At 39.0% G+C, this 17,186-nt stretch overlaps 4 protein-coding genes across 4 annotated transcripts in view; 1 reads left to right on the plus strand and 3 right to left on the minus strand.

Moving 5' to 3' along the window:
• The window catches only part of LOC104826328 (probable GTP-binding protein OBGM, mitochondrial), a 2,533-nt gene extending 2,426 nt beyond the window's left edge, over positions 1-107 (minus strand). Inside the window, exon 1 of the mRNA XM_010558969.1 lies at positions 5-107. Coding sequence (XP_010557271.1) covers positions 5-13 — 9 coding nt within the window. The 5' untranslated portion in view covers positions 14-107. The remainder of the gene's footprint in view (positions 1-4) is intronic.
• A 4,128-nt stretch (positions 108-4,235) lies between these two features.
• LOC104826330 (probable protein phosphatase 2C 23) lies at positions 4,236-7,202 on the plus strand. The gene is made up of 4 exons (XM_010558972.2): positions 4,236-6,060; positions 6,179-6,292; positions 6,505-6,769; positions 6,866-7,202. Exons 1-4 carry the CDS (start codon positions 4,447-4,449, stop codon positions 6,979-6,981), a joined length of 2,109 nt encoding a protein of 702 aa, XP_010557274.1. The 5' UTR covers positions 4,236-4,446; the 3' UTR covers positions 6,982-7,202.
• A 357-nt stretch (positions 7,203-7,559) lies between these two features.
• LOC104826331 (U-box domain-containing protein 33-like) lies at positions 7,560-11,594 on the minus strand. Its single transcript, XM_010558973.2, has 7 exons — positions 11,046-11,594; positions 10,636-10,754; positions 10,235-10,344; positions 9,469-9,988; positions 8,840-9,403; positions 8,033-8,749; positions 7,560-7,903 (listed from the first exon to the last, which is right to left on the minus strand). The coding sequence occupies exons 1-7, from the start codon at positions 11,440-11,442 to the stop codon at positions 7,703-7,705; spliced, it is 2,628 nt and encodes an 875-aa protein (XP_010557275.1). The 5' UTR covers positions 11,443-11,594; the 3' UTR covers positions 7,560-7,702.
• A 1,656-nt stretch (positions 11,595-13,250) lies between these two features.
• On the minus strand, positions 13,251-15,883 carry LOC104826332 (putative E3 ubiquitin-protein ligase XBAT31). The gene is made up of 8 exons (XM_010558974.1): positions 15,484-15,883; positions 15,244-15,303; positions 15,064-15,135; positions 14,840-14,961; positions 14,599-14,739; positions 14,400-14,507; positions 14,023-14,284; positions 13,251-13,937 (listed from the first exon to the last, which is right to left on the minus strand). Exons 1-8 carry the CDS (start codon positions 15,661-15,663, stop codon positions 13,539-13,541), a joined length of 1,344 nt encoding a protein of 447 aa, XP_010557276.1. The 5' UTR covers positions 15,664-15,883; the 3' UTR covers positions 13,251-13,538.
• Positions 15,884-17,186: the final 1,303 nt, after the last annotated feature.

The following is a 17,186-nucleotide window of genomic DNA, read 5'->3' on the forward strand; positions in this document are numbered from 1 at the left end:
GTTTCAGCCACATCAACCTCTCTCCGATGAGTCAACGGAGGTTACAGAGGAGACTGAAAATTTTTCGGCCGAGAAAATGGATCCGCCGGAGAAGGCGGCGGCCGATGAAAAGGTCAAAATGTTTTATTTATTGGGCCAAGTCTGATGAGACTTTAGCCCAATAGAGATGACTATGGGCCTTAATTTTCATTTATGGTCCAATAACGTAAATGGGCCCACGAAAGCCCATTAAAAGAGGTCTCCATAAGGTGTAAAAAAATCTCGCTTTTTTGGCCGGTAACAGCTGACAGGTCGCTTACAATTTACATTTGGTAGAAATCGAAATTCCAATGTAAATAATGTTATTTTTTTTTATAAATGTTGTAAATAATGTTATTTAAATGCCAAATCTCTCTCTTTTTTTTTTTAACGGAGATATGATCGCTGGATTGAAGTACTAAAATGTTTACTACATCATATGCCATGCATGTACGTTGAAGTTCAGATATTTATAAAAGGCAAGTAGTATGTAATCTAATTGCCTAAGTAGTAAATACAACGAATTGACCATACATTATTTTTGTAAAATCTAATTATTACATTTTGTCTTTATAATCATTAATAGGTTGATCGACTAAAATAATTGGAAGGGAGAATTGTTGTGTATTGTTGGGGATATTATTTGGTTTCATGGAAGATACACGTAAAATTAATATAATTTTTATTAGTTATGCGTAAATTAATTCAAAACATTGAGACTGATTACATTATCCAGGGTTATTCATTTATATTCTCTATATAGATGTAGGTATATATGTGTATGATCTTGTGTACGTGTATATATGTATATGTGTATGTGTTTACTGTGTAAGTAAGTAAGTGGATATGGTGGTGGAAGTGGTGATGGGTTCATCATGAAAATGACAATGGTGGCTGCAACAAAAATTCCTTGGGATTGTGTTTGCTTAATGGGTAGCATCCTCTCTCTCTCTCTCTCTCTCTCTCTCTCTCTCTCTCTCTCTCTTCTCATGGTAACAATTATAATGAAATTGAAGAATAAAATAATGCATACATACGTACGTACATACATACATACATACATACATACATACATACATACATACATACAATTCAAGACAAGTTGATATTAGCTGGAGTGGACAGCATAAAAGTCAACAAAACTCTGCATTAGTGCCAGCAAAGCCGAAGATCCACCAAATGATAAAATGACACAAAAGACCCACTAAACTCATAATAGGACGAACTAATCCCCCATTAAAGTCCACTAATCAAAAACTAAACCCACATATACTTAACATATATATATATATATATATATATGTGTGTATAATTAATTCATATATCCAAATATCATACAACTAAAGATTTCAGAGAACAATGTTATTTTATATTGTCCATTCATTTATTTGTTCCCGTCACATGGCTTAAAGCCATTATCTATCAATGTGTGTATGTATATATACACATATATTCATCACACATACACACGTGTACTTATATATACACATGTACATCATAACAAAATTAATATTATATTTGGTCTGGAGTTTTTTTTTTAATATTTTGTATGTAGTTCAAATATTCAACGATTTTGAATTAAATACGAAGAGATACAAATATAATGGAAGAATATATAATATTCAAGTAGTAGCACGTGATTTGAGATCTATGGTTTAGGGATTGGAGGAGGGCTCGACTCCATTTACAATATATATTTTGAATGGTTATGGAGTATGAATTCTTTAATTACCAGTAAAATAAATGATTATTAAACTTGAAGCCAACATTTAAACGATATTTAACTATTTTAGCTAATCAAACCCTTAATCCTAATAACATCATTTCCTTCGCATTAGTTAAATAAATGCAATGGCAGAAGTTGGTTCGTAAAACTACCTGTCCCTAAATGCAATCACCCACTTTCTCAACCGTCTATGAATCCATAAAATTACTTGTCCCTGATTTGCCACGTGTCCCTAATATAATTAACTTTTTCCTAAATTAATTATTAGTTAAAAAGTTCCATTATATTAGTAACACAAAAATATTTATTTGGATTTCAGTTTTAATGAACTATAATTTGGTCCTACTAATGGGGCTGTTTAAAACCTGAAAAAAAAAAGATTTGGGAATGTACTTTTCAAGTAAACGATTTTTAATATGATTGTTTAGCGTAAAACGATAATAATATATCAATATTATATAGTTATACATCTTCTTTGTTTATATCCCTCAAATTAGTTAATATCTTTTACCACACAAAAAATTCAATCAATTATTTGATAGTACATTATTAGATTTATGGCCATTACTAACATCGTAATAACCACTAGGCTCAATAATATTTCATATCAAACATGAATATGTAGATAATTTAACTTTACAACTCTCATGTATCGTCTATTAATTATCGTTGACAACTAGCCAGATATTTGAGTTACAGAAAAAAAAAATTAAATTTATATATTTTCCGACAAAAGAAACAGATTGAAATAATTTTATCTGGCAAACTGCAACCAAATATGAATACACACACACACACACACACAAATCGGATCATTATTTATTATTGAACGGGATTCTTGATTTTTTTTTTAATCAACATTGATAGTTAATAAAAAATAATTTATAGCAAATATATATATTATATAAGTCTGTAACGATAGAGATATAGAGTCCAATTTATCACATAGGTTGGTAGGCGTTTTGATAAGTGTTTTGTGTGTGTACATATGGGTGGTAGTCGAAGCCCAATTTATTACGTATGTTTGCATGTGTGTTCGATGAATGTTTTACATGTGTGTGTGTGGGGGTCGTCCGCCGCCTGTCCCTATTAATATACACACACATATATATATATATATAAATATAAATAAATAAGAATAATTACGTGTGTTTTGGGTTAATTGCTATGAAATTATAAGTCAAAAGAGGAAAAGGGAGAGGAAGTCAAACACTCTAGTTCGACCGGCGTGATTAGGAATAGTAGTAATTATCACAACCACCCCAACCAAAGTAAATAAATATACCAACCAACTCATATCCAATATATATATATAAGCAAAACTCCATATTTATGACGTAAGAGAGAGAGTGACGGTAACCTGCGCGAGAGGGGAATCATGAGAGTGGCCCAAAGCGTTGACACGTGGCGGTCTCTAATTCCATCTCGAACTCTTGCACAAGATCCAACGGTGATCGACGGCACAACTTCCCCTAGCGTAGTAATTATTTCTTAAATAATAAAAAAATGGGTTGAAACTGTGGCTCTTTGACTTTCAGAGGTTCCAAAGAACAGGAAACGAAATTGGAACAAGTCTTGGCCTAAGTTTTGTCAGTTTGACGTTTCACAAGTTACAGTTGAAATTCACGCGCCATCCTGCGCGTGTAAACCCCCCAAATGTGTTGGAATTGTGGGCAATAATTTTTCCGTAATTTATCGGGTGATGATTTCCATGGATTTTTTTTTTTACGTTAACATGTGATAACGAAATATGTGGAACGACCTACGCGAGCAATTTCAGCCAGAAACACTTTCCTTTCGACAATTCAATGGAAACTATATAAAATGATTATTTTTCAAGGTGATTATGGATATTTTTCCCAAAAATTACCCAAATGTTTGCGTTAATATGATTATCATTAGGTTAGGCTAATATCTATAGAACTAATTTAATTAGATGTTTAAGAAATCCAAAATTTTATAATTTATTTCTGTGCAGAATATTATCTGCTTATAACAATGATTTATCAAATTATATACGTAGTCTTTTAAAAAATTATTTAAAATATATTGTTTATCAATATGAATCTATATAGTATAAACACGACTTTATTGTGTCATTAAAAATATCAAAATCGATAGAAAGATATTGTCGATTTCATTTTTCCGAATTGATTGGTATTTTTTAATTGTAAAAAAAACTGATGCAGTCAAAAAATATGACCTATATTTTTAGGAACAAGAAAAATCCAAAGAGTGCGTGAGTCCACGCGCTTCTGAGAGCGTGGGACGTTTACCAGACACACATTTCAAAAAACCCCTAATCCCTCTTATTAGTCAACGCCCCTCACGACGGAGAACAAGTCGATTGAAAAATTGCCAGAAAAACAATAATTAGAAAAAGACACATTTTCTTCATCTTTCATATAAACTTTTTTTTTATTTTCCTTCTTTTCAGATTACGGAATAATATCTCGTTTATTTTTCTTTATATTCCTTTCCCTTCTAATTTCCACCCGTAAAAGTCCTTTTTTCCGCGCACAAAAGTCAACTCTCTCTCATCTTCTTCGTCCTCTGTCTCTGCATCTCTGCTATGGATGAACAACCTCTGGTGTGATTTCAGCTTGAATTTCCCCAGGAACGTTGATTTCCACTTTCTCTGTTTTAGATACTTGTGAAGAGGATTGAGCTTCGTGCGTCACAAGGATTGGATTTATTTCTTCATGGGTAACGGTGTCGGAAAGCTAAGTGTGTGTTTCACCGGTGGAGAACACCGCCGGAAAAAGGACATGTCGGTCCTATTTCCGGATCCACTCGATGAAGGCTTGGGTCACTCCTTCTGCTACGTCCGACCCGACACGACTCGGCTTTCTTCTTCAAAGGTTCACTCCGAGGAAGAGACAACGACCTTCCGTACAATCTCCGGCGCCTCCGTTAGCGCTAACACGGCGACCGCTCTCTCCACTTCCCTCTACGATTCGTACGGACACATGGACAGAGCCGCCGCATTCGAGAGCACGATGTCGTTTTCGTCCATCCCTCTGCAACCGATCCCGAGAAGCATGATGATCTCGGATCAGATTGTCCCGGGCTCGGGTCCGCTGGAGAGAGGGTTCCTCTCGGGTCCAATCGAGAGGAATTTCATGTCGGGTCCGTTAGATCGGGTAGGGTTATTCTCTGGCCCGCTTGACAAACCTGGCTCCGATCAGTTCCAACGAAGCGTCTCCCATGGAGGTCTAGCTTTCCGGGACAGGACGAGGAAAGGGTCGTTGTTTCGGGTCCTCCGGCGAGCAATCTCGAAGACGATAGCTCGAGGGCAGAACTCGATCGTTGCTCCGATCAAAGGAGTGATATCAGTCAAAGAACCCGATTGGGTCTTCGGGTCGGATAAAACCCGAATCCACCAAACACAGCACAACGAGAATCTCACCGTCAATAGCTTGAACTTTAGCAGCGATGGGAGCTTAGACGACGACGTTTCGTTCGAAAGCCAGAACCTTCAGTGGGCTCAAGGGAAAGCCGGCGAGGATCGTGTACATGTCGTCGTGTCGGAGGAACACGGGTGGCTTTTCGTCGGAATATACGACGGATTCAACGGTCCAGATGCTCCAGACTATCTGCTCTCGCATCTGTATCCGGCTGTTCACCGGGAGCTCAAGGGTTTGTTATGGGACGATCCGAAGATCGACCCGAAATCTCAGGAATCTCCCCCTGAGACCGACTCAGAGAGGACCTGTGGCAATGAATCGTGTTCGAACTGTGCTGATACGGACAATAATCCTAGTCGGAGCGGGAACTCTGATACGGGAACGCGCAAATCGGGGAAGAAATCAAAGAACAAGGATCGAACGTCGAGGAAGTGGGAGGAGAATCAGCGACGGTGGAGGTGCGAGTGGGACCGGGAGAGGCTCGATCTGGACCGTCTATTGAAGGAACAGATGAATCGGAGTAATGGGTCGGAGCGATCGCCAACGACAAACCATTCGGATGTTTTGAAAGCTCTGTCACAAGCTCTGAGGAAGACGGAAGAAGCGTACTTGGAGATTGCAGACAAGATGCTCGATGAAAATCCTGAACTAGCATTGATGGGTTCTTGTGTTCTGGTGATGCTGATGAAAGGTGAAGATGTTTACGTCATGAACGTTGGTGACAGTAGAGCTGTCTTGGGGCAGAAAGCTGAGCCAGATTACTGGTTAGGGAAGATAAGACAGGACTTGGAACGGATCAATGAAGAGTCCATGAATGATTTCGAAGGTTGCGAAGGAGAACGAGCCGGTCTGGCCCCGAATTTATCAGCTTCTCAGCTGACCGTTGATCATAGCACAAACCTAGAAGAGGTAAAAACTATGGAGCTTAAGCTCGGGCTTAACAGCAGAAATGAAACACGAGATGAAGTATTTGCGTATGTACAATTGACAAATACGGTATTTTTTTTTATGTTATTGGGTGTTTCAGGAAGCCGAGAGAATCAGGAATGAGCATCCGGATGATGCTAATGCCGTCTCGAATGAACGGGTGAAAGGCTCCTTGAAGGTTACGAGAGCTTTTGGTGCTGGTTTTCTCAAGCAGGTATGAACACATATATTAGCTCCTGACCATATATGAATATGATTAGATCTTTTTGATGTGGAACATTAAGATTAGGAGTGTGGAATCTATATGAGATTTGGCGAGAGAAAAACGTATATTTCTGCTGTCATTCCGTCGGAATTTCTGTTTGTTTCCGGGAAAATCTTCTGGGTTTCATTCTAATAAGTCTGGTTTACGTGCTTCTCTCGCAGCCGAAATGGAATGATGCCCTTCTCGAGATGTTTAGAATAGATTACATAGGAACATCTCCGTACATCAACTGCTTGCCGTCTCTCTGCCACCACAGATTAGGCCCGAAAGATCGGTTTCTGATACTATCATCAGATGGTCTGTACCAATACTTCACGAACGACGAAGCCGTCTCAGAAGTCGAGCTCTTCATCACGCTGCAGCCTGAGGGTGACCCGGCTCAGCACCTTGTCGAGGAACTTCTCTTCCGAGCTGCCAAGAAAGCCGGTATCTGCCCCATAAAACCATTATGGCAGATTAAGATTGTTGCCTTCGATTAATCGACGAATCAAGTTCTGATCATAATCGTATTGTGTTTTCCAGGTATGGATTTCCACGAACTGCTCGAGATTCCACAAGGGGAACGGAGACGGTACCACGATGATGTTTCCATAATAGTGATCTCTTTAGAAGGAAGAATGTGGAAATCTTGTGTATAAAAAACTGAGCTTGTGCCCAGGGTTCGAACTGATGAACGAGTTTCAGCTTGGACCCTTGAACCCGAAAACACGGGAGAAATATGCTTCAGCTCAGATCTATTATGTATTACGATGTGAATAAACACAAAAGAAAAAAGTTTTGCCTCTCTATATCAATCAAACAAAGTCTCAAAAGTGATTCAAGTCATGTTTTTTTTAAAACAAAACCTTATTTTCAGACAGTCACAACATAACAGATGGTGAACTGAATATGTAAGAGAATCACATTCTAGGCCAATAGATAGGATTTGGTGAAACATCGACAATATAGAAGAGATGGACACAAAGGAGGTTGTGGGTGGGGTTTAGGGTTTGGTTGGGAGTTGCAACTGCTAACTTTATTGGAATTAGAGGAAGTAAATGCTAAGGAATTCAAGTGTACGGTAAGTAGTTGGTATCAGTTTCAGCTAATGGAAGTTATGAAGCTGTCTTTTTTTTGTTGTTGTTGTTGAACCCTTCATTACTTCTCTCACTCTCACTCTCACTCTTCTGTTACTTCCCACCAGACTTTGGCCGCCATTGCAGGGAACATCTGAACAAGTTTATGGTTAGAACTTAACTGTCAGATTATTGCTTTTGATTGGATACAAGGACTGAATTATTTGGACCAAATGATCAGATTTTGGCATCGCTTATTGCAAAAACATCTTATGTTACATAGACGGACAACAAGTGGAAACATCTACATGTACATGTATAGTCGAGATTTGCAGAGCCAATCTTGAATCGCGAGGCGTAAACCGTGGTTAGGAGTGAGATGCAGATGGTTTAGCTTCAGGTTGGTCATCGGAGAAGTCATGTGCCCGTTCTTGAACCACGAACGTATAGCTTCTCCCTCGTAAGTGAACCCGTCGGCCGCTAACTGCGGATCATGCATTATCTCCTGCAGACAAAATCAAGCCAACGGATTTTGATATAATTCTTGATCATTTGGGTTCATACCCTTTACCCGATACAGGACAAACATGTGATTTCTGATCATTCAGATGATGATGATGGCTCATTCCGTTACCTGAAAGATTGGGCACAAGAAGAAAGATGGCACAGGCCGTTCTTCTGGAATGTGCAACTGCTCCAACTCCCTCACGAGAGACGGTGTAAGATCAGGCCTGTCTCTGCTGTGCTGTTCACAGCATTGTAGCCCGATGTTTGCAAGGCGTTTGGCCAAGAATATCGGACATTCACCTGCCGTTGAATCCAAAATAGAGGCTAACTTTCCCAAGAACACGGCTTTTCGCACTTCCCCAACCAACCCAACGGGTGGCCTTCCCGTGAGAAGTTGTAAGATGATTATGCCGAATGAGTAAACATCAGATTTTGGAGTTAGGATGCCGTATCTGTGAAACTCGGGATCGGCGTATGGGAAAGCTCCTTTCGGCTCATTGTTAAAATCTGAACGGTAAAAGGATTCTTCAGATACCAGTCTGCAGATACCAAAATCACAGATTTTGCAGGTGAGTTCCGAGTCTAGAAGTATGTTCTCCGGTTTCAAATCACCATGCACTATCTTCTCGGGTTTAGAAGAATGCAAGAAACAGAGAGCATTCGAGATTTCGGCTATAACCCGAGCTCGTATCTCCCATGACAAGGGAGAGACGTTGGTTTTACGGAAAAGACGGTCTTGTAGACTCCCATTTGGAAGATACTCGTAAACAATCGACCAGGCTTCAGGACAATATCCGAACATTGTCACGAGATGAGGGTGTTGCAGTTTGCTGAGAACCCGGACCTAAACCGATCAGATCAATAAGCCATTATCATTTCAGCTCTAATGTATGAATGGTAAGAGAGGCAACATAAACAAGAAAGATTGACAAACCTCTTGCTGAAACTCTAGCTGTCCTTGCATATTATGCGGATGCAATTTCTTAATCGCGACGGTTCTTCCCAGCATCTCGCCTTTGTAGACACACCCGTTCCCGCCTTGTCCCAGTTTGAAACTCTCGGAGAAATGGAAAGTGGCGGATTCAAGTTCTGACAAGGAGAATTCAGCTACCTCGGGCAAATCTTCATCACCTTCTTCAAATCCAACGAATTCATTGCAAAAACTCGAGGACCCTTCATGCCCGTTGCTTTTCCACCGTTCGATCCAACGGGTAGCATCCATTTTCTGCCTCCTAATCTTCTGCTTCTCTAGACGCAATCCCGCCAAGGATGACTCGACGAGCTTTAGCTCTGCCGAAACTTCCTCGCGCCGCCGACTGGCTCCCTGTGCACGACAGTCTAGGAAGGCAACATTTCTCATTGCTCTCTCTAACTTTCTAGCGAGTTTCTCTTTCTCTTCCGAGAGCTTCTCCTGCTGGTTTATGACACTTCTAAGTTCATTTTCAGCTTCTTCCCGGAGATTTACTTCGTGGGCATGTGCAGATTCAAATGCTTTAACCTGAAGAGAAACCAATCATCATATACTGTAAAACCTTGTTGATGGCATCTATATAAAGACTATACCTTGTTGATGGCATCGATAAATCCAGACTCCAAATTTTTAAGGTTCAACTCTTCCCGAAAAGCTTCGTGTTTCGACGCCTCAGCCTCTGTTCTTGCTTCATTGAACTGACTGTAGAGGCAATCTTCATCAACCTTTGAATCGGAATTCGAAGATAGCCTTTTTTCTGCACTACTCGATGAAGAATCAGAGACACTGCTACTACTAACATTTGACAAGTTACATTGTCGTCGAGGAGACATGGGCAGTTCAGTGTGAACTTGACCAGCCCCGAGTCGGCTGGATAACTCATCGGAAACTAAGTTTCTAGCAGATCGAGACCGCCAATTCCCGAGGTTGAGAGATAGATTACTTCTACTACTGAGACGAAATGATCTAGAACCCGAAACTTCTGCAGATGTGCGTTCAAAAGCTTCTCGAACCCAAGCATGTTTCCCTTTGTTGACAAACCAAATCTCACAAAATGCAGGTGCCTTTTTCGAAGCATAAAATGCTTTGCTTGAACTCCTCATCTTCATGCAGCTGCAGATAAAAGCATTTAGATTGGCGATATTAGTACGAGATTCTCAAGATCAAAACCAAAGAGATCATACACGAAACGAGTTTTAGTCAAGAATCTATTAACAAAGTGCCAAATATACAACTCGGGCTAATCAGCTAATACTCAGACATACCCAGAGAAAACAAGCATATGCGCAAATATGCATATGCCACCAGTCCAATGATCGTATTGGGAAGATGGATAATGCTGGAAAGGAGACGACTGACCTCTCGGGTACGGCACCCATCACAAGCTTCTTTATACAGTGTCTATTTATTAGCTCTAAAATCCCTCGAGCCACCTGATCAGCTTCGGTTACAAGGACACTTGCTTTCACCTGCAAGACAAATCCCATTCCTTTAAACAATTCCCATGACTTTCTCTTTCACTTGGCATATGGGATCAACACAGCTAGAATTACATGAATGGTAATAGAGAAAGGCATGTATACATACACATATTCACTATGGAACCTTTGCTATCTTCACTTGCAATAAGGGCACACATGATTTGAATTGAAGTTAGAACAACACAAATTACGCAGACAAGAACAGAAGACAGGACAGGGACAGCACATGCTAACACACATTAACCGGTTTCTTAATGTCTGAAGAAAGGTTAATCACACCTTGGTTCGAGCACAAGCCTTCAAGTAAATATCCAGGAGATTCCTCATCTTTTCCCTTTCTTCCCTTCTGTATGCCTTCACCAATTCACTGTTTGCTTGACTCGCTGGCAATTTCCCCACTGCAAGAACAAACATCAAAATCTCAAATTCTAGTAACTTGTTCCTTGCAAACACAGAATTGATTTTCTTCTTTTGTGTGTGTCTTTGTATGTATGATGATCCATTGGCTACAACCAGAGAACAAGACTGCAAAATTTTGAGAGCCGAAAACGAAAAGAAAAATCTCTTTAGCTTTGAATCAAAGCTCATCAATGATTTGCTTAACGAATTTTCGACTAAAACACTCAAACTTCAACCCCCATACCATAAAATCACCAAAATCAGAGGAGAAGAGATGAACAGAGGCGTACGCAGAGTCGGTATCAGAGGAGACGGTTGGTGAATGTGAAGCAAACAAATTTCGCAGCCAGCGAATTGCTTGAAACTCCATTGGAGCAGGCTCAAAGCCTTGTCAACGGTCTTTCCGACAGCTACGTACACTATGTCTGCGATGTTTCTCCGAAGGGTGTCTTCTTCCGCCGTCTCCGGCGAGAAGAGCCTCGACGGAGAAGACAACCCACGAAGCGGGTAACGGGTCGGGTCGAGATGGGGCGGGTGCTCTGGCTGTAGAAGCTCCATCGCCTGTGAATTTTTCTGGGTCGGATCCAATTCTGCAGAATTGTCGAATTTCGAATCTTTTTTAACCGTCGAGAACAAAATTTCAGCAATGGAGTTTGACTTTTGTGTTGACTCGGCGAGTCGATTCATGGACAAGGTCGTGACTCGTGTGTATACGGGGAAAGGCAACAACAGAGGGCCAAAGGGAAATAAATCAATAATGCTAACATTAATTCGTAATGTTTGAAGGTTTTTATATGAAAATTGTAGTTTTGATATGTAGATTATGTAGTTCAGGTGTAGGATATGTTTAACCGAGGAGACAAACAGTATGTAAACTTGGTACAATGCACCGGACAAGTTGGATACGGAGAAACGATTTGATTATTCTTTGGAGACGACCAAATGCACTCTCTCAGCAAAAGTCAAGCAACTAACCCCACTTCTTTTTGAAAATATTGCCACCGCATTTCTATTTTCTAATTGATGATGATGGTGGTGATGATGATGATGGTGATGATGATGATGTAAACGAAATATTTTTATCGTTATTTTGAACTTCGAGTTCCATCGTATGCCATAGATCGGAATTATAACGGCTAATTGTAAAATTTCTAGTGGTATTATTCATAACATATTAAATTTAAAAGTTTAATTTTAACTTCCACAAAGATCTGGGCTTTCTAATACCACAAATGGGCCTTATAATTATCTTTAGCCCATTTTACAATTAGGCCCATTAAGTTTTTTATTCACGTATTGGACCATACAGACTTCGGTAAGGCCCAGTTAACAATACCATTACGATATCGTTTTTTTTCTTCCCTTCGGCATATGTACCAATGTGCTTATTTTTGTATTACCTTAACAATCTTAAAATGCTAATTTAACTTCATCACAAGGTCCCAAATATTCGTAAAATAAATCATATAATTATAAAAAAATTGGCGCGTTATATTATGGTAATTAAATTATAAATATTCAATATCTATGTGACACGAGAAAATTATTCTTTAACCTCCCGACATAAATTTTATTCCAAAAAAAATTTCCAAACAATAAGGAGCGGATCATTAAATTTTTATTATTGAGCATATAAATGTAATGAATTAATATTTTGTTTTGGTAGAGATAGGAGAAGTTCTAAATATTTGAAGTTACATATAGCATCCTGAAGAAAATTAACAAAACCCATTGGTTATACAAAATCTAAAAATTAATTTTAAAAAGGTAAAAAGTTTTTCTAAATAATTGTAAAAGTTTAATAAAAGTATCCCGTTTGTTTATAAACTATGTCTGATCAAATATTCAAAACACGTCAGCTATACTGGTTCGGAAACATGGCGAAAAAAGGACAATTTATATTGTATTTTAAGGAATTTAACTTTAAACCCCCCCGACATAGATTCAACGTATCGTCTTTCGGCTCAAACGCGTCTTTGAAAACTTCGGGTATTCTACGTTAATTTAAGGTGATTTTATTATTAAAAACATGCATTCTCGCAATCACATGATGAAAAGTTTTTTTTAAAAAAAGGAATTAAAATTCCCAAGTAAGAAAAGTATATTCTTTTTGCTTCAAAAACAATGATATGGGTAGGCATAATTTTTAAAAGTCGATAAAAATAAATGTTCATTGAGTCTGTTTTTAAATATTAAATATCCATGCGTGATTAGACAAAAGTGATTAGTGATGCACTATTGGAAATGATATTGTAAACACACTGAAAGACAATATTATATCATATGCAATTAAATTTCTTTTCATGGATCATAAAATTAATAAATTTTAAGCAGCCATTTCACGCAAGTACCCGAACTCTTTTATCTTTTTTTTTTTCTGATTTTGCACCGTAATTACCATTTCAATCCATTTGAATCCAATTCCATACGTAACAAAGCGATATTAAGCCTACTTTGAATTTTTGGGTATGATTATAATTTATAAAACAAAGAAGTTGAGAGACAGGAACCTGACTCCTATAATATGAAGTAAAGAAACAATACAACAACCATTTGCCAAACTTACCAACCTGATTGGACTATTCTCTCAGTAATTCAATTACCCTTTTTTCTTATTTCCATCCCAACCCCCCAAAAATATAAAATCATTGCATAAGTGGATCTATATTTTATACATTTTCACCTCCCCCCCCCCATCTTTTGAATATTGCTTAGGTGTTCAAAATCCCTTCGTTCTTGTTTTTGCCCCCCCAAAAGACTTTTACCCCCTTGGGTTATGAAGGTCAAGATGAAGATTTATCCATCCACTCGTCGGCAGCGATTCTTACCGAGCTGCGGCCACTCATCTTTCCGAACGATCCCGCAGCCGACAAGCCCTTGAAACTGCTGCTTCCCTCGCTCATGTTCATTGATCTTCTGTACTTTCTGAATCTCGAGGAGCTGAAATCCGATGTTTCGAGATCAACATCTTCTCGGCTCTTGTTCAGGGCGACAACTAGTCGGGAAATGGTGCTTCTGCAGAAGGGACAGACTGGTGGGTTCACGTTGGAAGTTGCCGGGTTCGGCTTGTTGTGGCAACACAATGCCAGTGTGCATTGTGCACACATTTGGTGACCACAGTCTTTCACTTCGATGGTGCATACTTGCTCAAAGCAGATGCAACACAGCTCAGTATCACTCTCCTGCATTGCCCACAAGTTCTAAATGTCGTAAATGTAAATGCAAATGTTTATTCTTTTCTAGAAGCCTGTGAAAAGGATGTAATACCTCAGACATGTTGTCTGATGCAGTTTCTGAAAGAGATAGAGATGGTGATGGTAGCGCATAAGCAGTTCCCTTTAGGATTGTTTTCTCCCTCTCCCTGTTAGCATCCATTAAAGCTTGTTCTAGAAGTGCTTTCGCCTCGTCGTTAAGCTCGCTAATGAACTTTAATGGTGACGGCCATACAAGAGGCTCTGCCGATGATGGGTTAAGCAAGGCTGCACATGCTCCGTGCTTGTGCTTCAGAGCAACTGCATACGGAATCCTTCTGCTCAGAGATGAAAACGCCATGAGAATAAGGCTCAATCATACAGACTAACTGTAATCATGAAATGCCCAAATGTATTCCCAATTCCAGCTGTGTTATTAAGAAAAATATGTACCCAGAAGCATCTCTCTGAAGGCGATCAGCACCCCAAGCAAGCAGTTTGCGTACGCAATCAATAGATCCACTCCTGGCTGCCAAGTGAAGAGGTGTACTTCCTGGTGAACTGTTTAATACAGAGTAAATAAATTTCCATCAACTGAAACTCTTTACAATGCTGATACCCTGGAAAAGATTTCCCAGCAAAGACTCACTACCTGTAGACACCAGTAGAAGCACAAACGAGAGCACCACTGTCCAACAGGACATGCACACATTCAGGCCGTCTTTGACGGGCTGCAAGATGCAATGGGGTCGCTCCCTTGTCATCTCTAATGTTTACAAATCTCGCATATCCCCTAAAATCCGATTCCAGATGATGATGTCATTCCAGAGTCTGGTCAAAAACATCGAGCTAAAGGGCAAAATTAGGAATTTAGTTAAGAAGAAATCACTCACCAATGAACAGCAACAGGGCTTGTCTTAGCAGAAGAAAGGATGGCTTGAACACAGTTAGCATGACCGTAGTATGCCGCATAATGCAAGCATGTTCGTCGATTGACAGAATCGAACATCAAAATCTGCAAAATTCCATAAAATTGTCACCACAATTTCAATCCAAAACTCGAACTGATAGTGACCAGAGTAAAGAACTGACAAGAGTTGATAGTGGATTGACATACATTAGCCCCGACTTCAATGAGCTTCTTCACGCAGGAGATCTTCCCATACATCGCAGCCAACATCAATGGTGTCTAGACAAATCGACATCATAAATCATCAAAACGTTTTCACAAATGTTCCGAATGCGGAAGAACAGAAACGAAGTGCAATCGGAAAAATGCGAATCAATGAATATTAACCTGTTTGTGAAGATTTAACTCATCTGGATTTGTAACTTGTTCCAGAAGCATAGACAACATCTGAAAAAACAAACCGAAAGAGTGGAAGGGCATCAGTAACCTCGAATCTAGCAAATAAAATCCATAATCCAACTCCATCGATCTAGTTTAGAAACTTAAAGCAAGAACTTTCAGTTACACGAATCGTAAACTGAAGCACTTGATTCCGGAGAGATTCGCATCGGAAACCACGAAACTGACCTTGATCTGGCCACTAGCAGCCGCAATATGAAGAACGGAGTGACGATCATAGGCAGTCGTTTGATTCAAGAGACCGGGTTCCGCCGCAAGAACCGCGCGCACCGCCGCGATGTCGCCGCACTGCACGGCAGAGAATATGACGTGGTCCTGCCTCGCTCCACAACTCAAGCTCTGCCCCATCTCCACCTCTCTATCTCTCTCCCTCTCTACACACGCACACAGAGGAATAGCACTCTACGGTTCTGTGCATATGAAATCTGCGGCGGCTAAGGTCGCCGGCACTTCACAGACTGCAGCGGCCGAGGTACTCCGCCGCATGAATCCGGCGCCACCGTGGAGCAGAGCGGTTGTTGGCCTCTCGCTTGGGAGCTTCCAATGGGAGGGGAGGGAAGTTCACATTTATGTACTGATAACGGAGAAAAGGATTTTAATTTTTATTTTTTCTCCTTCTAATTTATTTTTGTAAAATTAAATTTTTAAAAAAAGGCGTTGGAGATGGAGATGGAGATTGGAGAGAGCCGATTCTATTGGAGCATGGGTGCCCGTGACCCGTGGGGCAGCGTTCATTGGCTGCCCGTGTCAATATGGCTACAATAACTCTGCGACTTCGGGCAGCTGTCCGATATTTTTTTTCCCTTCTTTTTCGTGTTTTCATAATTATCTTTTGTCTAATAGGTATTAATATTCTCTATTTCATTTCTCATTCATAATTATCTTTTTGAATGAGTATTTCGATTTTATTATTTATAAAATAATGCTGAAAAGATCAAACCGTAAGTAATTATGAAAAAGACATGATACGATATTTGTGAAATACCGTACTATAAAAAGGTTTTATTTGTGATGGAAAAAATAATTCGGTAGACATTATAATATTAAAAGACAACAACCGCGCTCCTTGATATAATTTATATTTTATAGTGTGAGTCAAGTGGGCCGCTTGATGGCTTTCCCCTCCCAATGTACTCTTCCGAATTAAATCTTAAATTAAGACATTTTTATGTATATGTATATATATATATATATATATGCCTCTATTTTTATATTCATTTAATATTAGAAATGGATCTACATTTTTGTTGTGAACAATGAGATGGATGCGTGCTTGAGTAGAGGAAAATTAACAAATTTCTCAAATCTGGCCACGATTCGGAATTGTTTTATTTGTATTTAATAAGAAAATATCCAACCATACTTTGAAAATTTTAAAAAGAATATTATATAAATTTCTGGTTCACAATACCATAAATTTAGTGAAAAAGCATGTCATAAATTTAGCTACAAAACTAGTTAATTAGTCATAGGTTTTTTTCTATTGATTTAATATCAATCCAATACCGATTTCTAATATGTGAAACATCTGCAACAAATTTCATCCACGTTTATAATTAAAAAAAATATAAATAAAATTATAGAATTTTGTATTGACCTCAATATATTCTTTAATAAAAAAATTTGACTCCCTTTATTATATTTTTCATCATTTATAAAAACGAAATACATGTATTGTGTCTACAAAATATCTCGTGCATGTTGAATTGGTAATTGGGAGACGGCGTTATATTAATAATAAAATCCGATGTAAAGAAAAATATGTTTCTTCCACGAAAGTCTTTTTTTTTTATTACCAGAAACTGAAAATCACGAATATTTGATATGCATTTTTTTTTTACTACGGAGTGATATGTCAAAAAAGGTGGTAG

Source organism: Tarenaya hassleriana, unplaced genomic scaffold (genome assembly GCF_000463585.1).
Source record: "Tarenaya hassleriana unplaced genomic scaffold, ASM46358v1 Cleome5, whole genome shotgun sequence".
NCBI classification, from domain to species: domain Eukaryota; kingdom Viridiplantae; phylum Streptophyta; class Magnoliopsida; order Brassicales; family Cleomaceae; genus Tarenaya; species Tarenaya hassleriana.

What these genes read in the sequence shown, in the direction of transcription:
- LOC104826330 (XM_010558972.2), top strand. Translation starts at nt 4,447, where the DNA reads ATGGGTAACGGTGTCGGAAAGCTAAGTGTGTGTTTCACCGGTGGAGAA. An exon ending in GTGCTGGTTTTCTCAAGCAG is followed by an intron (nt 6,293 to 6,504) that starts GTATGAACACAT and finishes CTTCTCTCGCAG; the next exon opens with CCGAAATGGAATGATGCCCT. An exon ending in CCGAGCTGCCAAGAAAGCCG is followed by an intron (nt 6,770 to 6,865) that starts GTATCTGCCCCA and finishes TGTGTTTTCCAG; the next exon opens with GTATGGATTTCCACGAACTG.
- LOC104826331 (XM_010558973.2), bottom strand. Translation starts at nt 11,442, where the DNA reads ATGAATCGACTCGCCGAGTCAACACAAAAGTCAAACTCCATTGCTGAA. An exon ending in AGGCTTGTGCTCGAACCAAG is followed by an intron (nt 10,345 to 10,635) that starts GTGTGATTAACC and finishes TTTGTCTTGCAG; the next exon opens with GTGAAAGCAAGTGTCCTTGT. An exon ending in AGCTAGAGTTTCAGCAAGAG is followed by an intron (nt 8,750 to 8,839) that starts GTTTGTCAATCT and finishes TGATCGGTTTAG; the next exon opens with GTCCGGGTTCTCAGCAAACT.
- LOC104826332 (XM_010558974.1), bottom strand. Translation starts at nt 15,663, where the DNA reads ATGGGGCAGAGCTTGAGTTGTGGAGCGAGGCAGGACCACGTCATATTC. An exon ending in CTGCTAGTGGCCAGATCAAG is followed by an intron (nt 15,304 to 15,483) that starts GTCAGTTTCGTG and finishes TTGTTTTTTCAG; the next exon opens with ATGTTGTCTATGCTTCTGGA. An exon ending in CATCAGACAACATGTCTGAG is followed by an intron (nt 13,938 to 14,022) that starts GTATTACATCCT and finishes TGGGCAATGCAG; the next exon opens with GAGAGTGATACTGAGCTGTG.